Here is a 7,500-nt window from a genome sequence, read left to right on the forward strand (position 1 = left end):
TATTATTATTGTATTAAATTATTTATCCATTTTGTTATTTTTTATTTTTGGTAATTTTCTTGGACTGTTTTGCTTTTTCTGTTGCTCACATAATAATGAAAAGTAAATGTTTGTTCATTCAAAGCCAGGTTTCTGTCAGTGCAGTTTTCCAGTGATGAGCACCTGCTGCCTGTTGGTGACCACATGAGGGACTGATGGATTGATGGATTGATTGACTGATTGATTGATGGATTGTGTGTGTGTGTGTGTGTGTGTGTGTGTGTGTGTGTGTGTGTGTGCAGGTGACCATGGGCTCTGAGAACGAGGTGCTGATGAAAGAATATGCGAAGATGCTGACGGACATGATCGTGCTCTGCTTCACCCTCGCCCTCTCCCTCCTCTTCTGGCTGCTGTCGCTCTCCATCAGCTCCTACTACGGTCAGCCTGCCTGCCCCGCCTCCGCACCCGCACCTGCACCTGCACCCGCACCTGCACCTGCACCTGCACCTGCACCTGCACCCGCACCTGCACCTGCACCCGCACCTGCACCCGCACCCACATCATTATTGTTTGTAATTTTAATGCCAGATATCTTTTAATGGACTCGTCTTCCTCCTTTACAAAATGCGGAAATTCATTCATTAATGTTCAGATATTTTATTCATTCATATATTCACTTATGTTACTCAGCAGCGTATCAGAAACACTGTCGGGAGGAAAAAACCAAGAGAGACATTTTTTTTCCTCTAAAATTTACACCTTTAATCTCAGAAAGTCAAATTTGTTAAAAATGTTTAAATCTAAAAAAGGACAGGAGAGCTGTTGTGCTGTAGGGCCTTTTTCAGATGTGTATGTGATGATGATGATGATGATGATGGTGATGATGGTGTGTGTGTGTGTGTGTGTGTATGTGTGTGTTATCAGGCACGCTGCAGCCCGTGTCACCATGGCGATGGCTGTTCTCCATCCTGGTTCCTCTGGTGCTGACGCTCCGAGCCTTGAAGAGGCGCAGCCTGGACCGAACGGGAGCGCTGGGAGGTGGGACGCACACCTGCTGTCCTGACAGCCACACCTGTCCACACCTGTCCACACCTGTCCACACCTGTCCTCACCTGTCCACACCTGTCCCCACCTGTAGACACATGTCCTCACCTGTCCTCACCTGTCCACACCTGTCCACACCTGTCCCCACCTGGCCTCACCTGTCCACACCTGTCCTCACCTGTCCTCACCTGTCCACACCTGTCCTCACCTGTCCCCACCTGTCCCCACCTGTAGACACATGTCCTCACCTGTCCACTGCTGTCTTCACCTGTCCTCACCTGTCCCCACCTGTCCCCACCTGTAGACACATGTCCTCACCTGTCCACTGCTGTCTTCATCTGTCCTCACCTGTCCTCACCTGTCCACACCTGTCCCCACCTGTCCTTTCTTAACATTTTCAAACAGGCTTTTTGTTTGAAGGGGAGAGTGTGTCTCTCAGCTGTTTGGTTGATTCTTTGAAACAACAAACTACAGATAGATACATGTACATTCACAGATACATGTGTATGTGTCCTGCTCTGTGGCCTGTTTGCAGGGGACAGGTGGGCCCTCTGTCCCAGCCGCTTCGCCGCCTCGTTGCCGTGACACCTCGTTGCCGTGACGCCTCGTTGCCGTGACGCCTCGTTGCCGTGCCGCCTCATTGCCGTGCCACTTTGTTGCCGTGCCGCCTCGCCGCCTCGTTGCCTCGTTGCCTCGTTCCCACGCTGCCTCGCCGCCTCGTTGCCGTGCCACTTTGTTGCCGTGCTGCCTCACTGCCTAGTTGCCGTGCCACTTTGTTGCCGTGCCACTTTGTTGCCGTGCCGCCTCGTTGCCTCGTTACCGTGCCGCCTCGTTGCCGTGCCGCCTCATTGCCTCATCGCTGTGCCGCCTCGTTGCCGTGCCGCTGTGCCGCCTCGCTGCGGCTGCTCTCTGATTTCACGGCTGTCGTCTGACGGCTCATGAATCTGCAGCGGCGCTCCGTTCCTGGAAGTTGGCGGCCACAAACGTTCTGCAGTCAAGTTCCATTTCAGAGCGATTAGCCTCAGCCACTGAGCGCAAAATGAATCTGACACGGACACACAGCCTGCAGTTTGACTGGCTGGCTGACTGACTGCAGAAACAATTTGGAAATTAGTAAGAAACGGTTCAACAATTAGAAAAAAAAAGATGTAAATAAAAGTATAGATAAATGCGTGAATGAATGAATGAATAAATAAAATATTTTATTTCTTATATCTCTATCTATCATCTATCTGTCTATCTGTGTGTGTATTATATGTTCATATGTATGTGTGTGTGTGTGTGTATGTATAGATATCTATATCTATATATATAGATAGATAGATACAGTTATTGTTAGAAAATAATAATATACAGATAAAATACTAATTATGAGAAAAAGTGTTATTAAATAGTTTTTATTATTGTTAAATCACAAATGGTCAGATAATTGGCTGAGCATTGGTTAAAAAAAAAAAAAAAAAAAAAAAAACTTAAAACAGTCATAAAAAATGAAATGAAATTACCACAAAATTACTGAAAAGAATGCTAGAAAATGACCCAATAAATAAATACATAAATAAGAAAATGAAATAAAGTGCCTTTGTGCGCCTCGAACAGCCGAGACACCGAGACGCCGCTTCTTTAGAGCATGGCAACCGGTTCCTGTTGTTGTTTCCATGGTGATAAGTTGGTTTCTGGTCTAAAAGATATTTTTCACTTCTGGAGCTGTTCTGCTGGGAAAGACACACACACACACACACACACACACACACACACACACACTCACACTGCACAGGGCAGGTTGGGGTTAGCTGTGTGTGTGTGTGTGTGTGTGTGTGTGTGTGTGTGTGTGTGTGGGACAGAGGTGACTGATTTCCACAGGACTCCAGGCTCTGGGTCCCAGACGCCGGCCTTTATACCGCGTTAACGAACAGAGTCTGTGGTTTTATAGGATCATGATTTACGTTTTTTAATTTTATTTCTGGCAGCGCCCACCGGCTGAATCGGGCTTTAATCTTCGACGGGCGCGTCATGGGACCGAGCCCGGCTTATAGGACGCTTTCAGATTTTGAGATAATCCCCTCGCACCACCTCACACTTGAAAGGAAGAAAGTAAAAACGGCGATTTGTGTCGGGGAAACGTGTAACGTGGCCGCCGAGCCGGGTCTGATGATCCTCACCGAGCCGAGGCAGAAGAAGAGCGTCTTTGACGTCAGGAGGCGGCGTGACGGCCCGCCCAGCCGCCGCGCCGCCACAGGCACCCAGCGCCTCCATACGCCTGAATGAAGGCTCACATACAGACGGAGGTTGACCCGTACATCCCATCATCATCACGTGGCGGCTGTGTGGTGGCAGCCGGGCATCTTCTGCTGATTCCGAGAAGAGGCGGGAGCCTTCGGGCCGTGTGCTCGAGGTCTGCGTCGTGTCTGCGGGGGAACGGCGACACAAAGCCGCCTCTGTCCACGTCACTTTCTGTGGACTCAGCAACGGCCTCTCAGGAGCGTTTTGTTGTTTTATTACAGTCTTTGTAATAAAATGAGCATCACTTTCAGTAAACTGAAACTGTGTGTGTGTGTGTGTGTGTGTGTGTGTGTGTGTGTGTGTGTGTGTGTGTATGCAGTGTTTCTGCTGCACACTCCAGCAGAAATCAGCTCCCTAAATTTTCAGGACTTTTTCAAACTGAAACGCTGCCACAGCCGATCATCAGCTGTGTGGTTTGTGAGTGTTGAGGACTGTGTTCGCCGCAGAGGCAGAACTTTATAAGGCGGCTGCTTCAACCACAAACTCACATTTTGACTCTGTGATGTGAAATCTTTAATTTCCTGCAGGATTTGATAAATGGTTTGTTGGAGTAAACGGAACAGACATTCAAAATTATTGAAATGGGCCTTTAAAAATAACTGCCTTTATCCATTAAAAGAAGGTCTGACGAGCTCTAAGGAGCTGGGGTTTGGTTCACAAGCTCTTAAATAAATCAAATCCATTAATGTGACCAAGTGAAGGTGAAGGTATCCCAGCATGCTTCAGAGCAGCCTGTTGGTGTGACTGCAGTCTAATGAGCTGTGTGTGTGTGTGTGTGTGTGTGTGTGTGTGTGTGCGTGTGTGTGTGTGTGTATTCCTCAGCCCTGCTGGTGGGCTTCGTCCTGACCATGGCCAACTACAGCTTCTTCTCCTCCCTGCTCGCCTTCTTCCTCACCTCCTCCAAGCTGACCCGCTGGGGAGGAGCCAAGAAGAAGAAGATCGACCCCGACTACAAGGAAGGTGAGAGGCCATCATGGATCACTAAACCTCCATTAAACATGGACCGTTTTTTCCGAAAATGAAATCAGAGAGCATGTTTTGAAGGAGCTGCTGCGCTTTGGAGATGTCTGCATGTGAGCATGCTGAATGAAATCTGGAGTGGACATGTGATCTTTTCTTCACAGCACGTTCTGTAAAGGCCAGTACGTTCCCTGAGCAGCCTTGTCTCTCTCTCTGTGTGTGTGTGTGTGTGTGTGTGTGTGTGTGTGTGTGTGGTCAGGTGGCCAGAGGAACTGGGTCCAGGTGTTCTGTAACGGAGGCGTGCCCACAGAGGTGGCTCTGCTCTACATGATAGAGGTAAACTGCCTCTCACACGAACACATGTTGACCTCTGACCTCATCCTCATAACAGCAAGAAAAAACTCAAACCCAAAAAAAACAACTGAACTGAGAAAAGTGATAGAAATGTTGAGAGGAGAGCCCGCTCCTGCCAGACAGGTGGCCAGCAGGTGTGTCGGCCCAGCGAGCAAATCACTGACATTACAGGCAGAAAGCAAATGCAGGAAAACACAGGAACAGATAGTATGACAACAGACGCAGCAGACACACACACACACACACACACACACACACACACACACACACACACACACACACTCACATGTTTCTTTACACTCTTCACCCAAGGATTCAGGGATTCTTTCTTGTCATACCAACAACACATGCATGCAGGAGGAGGTACAAAATTAAGCCCTGAGGCCAGTCCAGCCAAGAACAATACAATGAAGTTAAACACAATATTGAAATATAAAAATATAGTATAAAGTATAAAAAAAGAGTATAAAAATGTGCGATAAATAGTAATATTTACATTAAATGAAAGACCCAAAAGACAATATAAGCACATTTAAATGTTGCAGACTAATTTACCATGTCTTTACCAATTAAACAATAAACAGACATCATCTAACTTAAAAAAAAAAATCCCAGATAATCCAGCTGTGTGGAGCCCTGTGATCTTTTCTCATTGCATTAAATCATTCATGGGTAAAGGGTCATTTCACCACTTTGAATTTATTTGACCAGTTATGACATCCAGACTGTAATAATGACCACAAACCAAAATATATTTTCATATCACTTGCAGTGTTGGGATGAAAACTATGGAGATGGCTGATTTAAACAGGCTTTTTCAGGCTCTCCAAGTTCTCCTTTGAGCCAATTCAATTATAAAAAGAAAAAGTTTACATTTTTTTTTTTCGGTAAAGTGTTTCTCTGCTCAGTCGGGGCTTCCCGGGCTGCTGAGTGACGTGCCGGAGTTTGTTTTCTCCAGCAGATGCTCTCGGGCGGAGCGGGGTGGTTTTCTGTCAAGGCCGCCCTGAAGAGCGTGAAAAACTCTCCCTGAACTTAAAAGCACGATTTCTCCGAACCTGATTCTGAGCGTGGCCGGACTCTGCCCGCCGTGCCTTCCCAATTTTGTTTTTGCTGTTTGATTTGGGTGAAAGAGACACCGCTGTGGCTGCTCCGTGAAACGCGGAAAACCAGCCCAAACAAATTCCTCTCGGCCTCTGTGCTCAGACACCTTCACAAGCTTTTAACCCTTTGACAACTAAATCCACCTGATTTCTGTCGGAAATGAGGGGAAAAGGTGACGAGCAAACTGGCAAGAAACGACTCTGAAATTAGCAAGAAATTTATAAAAAGCTGTAAAAAAAAAATTACAAGAAAATGACGAGGTATTAACCCAAAAATTCTACACTCACAAGGCCAGGGGAGTGTTCAGGTGTTCAGGTGAGTGTTTAGGTGTTCAGGTGAGTGTTCAGGTGTTCAGGTGAGGGTTCAGCTGTTCAGGTGAGTGTTCAGGTGATTGTTCAGGTGTTCAAGTGTTCAGGTGAGTGTTCAGGTGTTCCGGGGAGTGTTCAGGTGAGTGTTCAGGCGTTCAGGTGAGTGTTCAGGTGTTCAGGTGAGGGTTCAGGTGTTCAGGTGAGTGTTCAGGTGAGTGTTCAGGTGTTCAGGTGAGTGTTCAGGTGTTCAGGTGAGTGTGGTTGTGTTTCAGGTCGGTCCTGGCGAGATCCCCATCGACTTCGGGAAGCAGTACTCGGCCTCCTGGATGTGTCTGTCTCTGCTGGGCGCCCTCGCCTGCAGCGCCGGAGACACCTGGGCGTCGGAGGTGGGGCCGGTTCTCAGCCAATCACAGCCCAGACTCATCACCACCTGGAAGGAAGTCCCGGCAGGTGAGATACCCAACAAGCCAGGTTTTTACGCACAGATTCAGCGTCTGTTGATGTTCAGGTTAGTGAAGGATGACAGATCCGACTTTAATGTAACACACCATGCAGACAGCTTAAAGGAGCAGTTTACCCAAAATACAGAAACAGATATTTTTGCCCCAGATTCATATTCCTTAGAGGTGGACAGATCCAGAGCTGCAGCTATCAATTATTTTAGTAACCAAGTATTCCACTGATTATCACATCGATTAATCCCCTAATTTATTGAAAAGCAATAGTAAATATACAGAAGTAAAAGATAAGTAGGCCAGGTTTCTTATAATGAACAATTCCTTTGTTTGCCAGTAGAAAAATCAAGTTTTTTTCATTGTATATTTGTATATACAGAAGCTGTTTAATGCATAAAGTGCCATATCACAGCAGTGTATCACAGGCTGTTGGTTTAAATCAGTGTCAGGGGGTTCAACAGGTGATAATTCCCTCTCTAATATGTATTTTATATTTTAGCGTGAGAACATCAACACATTCCTCCTTCAGACAGCTTTTTATTTATTGGAGGCTCTCACCAAAAAAAATCAAGATTATATGTAGTGAAACATCAAAGTCAGCATCAAGGCATGGAAACGTGAAACTGCGCCGAGCTCTGCCGAGGAGACGGAGCTGCGAGGCAGGCCGTTTGAATCCAGGACTTTTTATTAGTAATCAAATTATTGGAGTTGGAACCGTTTCTTCTGTGGTTTGCTGGAGTTCTTCGGCACAAAATAGTTCCCAGCAAAACCCTTCACCCCCCCCCACCCCTCCCCACCCGAGGGCTGTGGGTTTTGTCGGGCATCTGCGTCATTGTTCCGGGAAAAAGCTGCTGCTGTCGACAAAACCGAACTGGAGCTCGATCACACAGAAACTATCAGCACGAACAGATTGGGCAGATTTTTTTATTTATTTATTTATTTTGTCTGAACTTCTTCTCCCGTCCACCTGTCCCTTCAAAATAAAAGTGTGCTTCTCTCCTGGTGGTTTGGCCTTC

At 46.8% G+C, this 7,500-nt stretch overlaps 1 protein-coding gene across 1 annotated transcript in view; it reads left to right on the forward strand.

Moving 5' to 3' along the window:
* tmem19 (transmembrane protein 19) overlaps positions 1 to 7,500 on the forward strand; it is a 13,438-nt gene that overhangs the window by 1,616 nt on the left and 4,322 nt on the right. Inside the window, exons 2-6 of the mRNA XM_030045911.1 lie at positions 282 to 417; positions 904 to 1,017; positions 4,129 to 4,266; positions 4,526 to 4,602; positions 6,302 to 6,479. Of these exons, the coding sequence (XP_029901771.1) occupies positions 288 to 417; positions 904 to 1,017; positions 4,129 to 4,266; positions 4,526 to 4,602; positions 6,302 to 6,479 (637 nt within the window). The 5' untranslated portion in view covers positions 282 to 287. The remainder of the gene's footprint in view (positions 1 to 281; positions 418 to 903; positions 1,018 to 4,128; positions 4,267 to 4,525; positions 4,603 to 6,301; positions 6,480 to 7,500) is intronic.

Source organism: Myripristis murdjan, chromosome 23, assembly GCF_902150065.1.
Source record: "Myripristis murdjan chromosome 23, fMyrMur1.1, whole genome shotgun sequence".
NCBI lineage: Eukaryota > Metazoa > Chordata > Actinopteri > Holocentriformes > Holocentridae > Myripristis > Myripristis murdjan.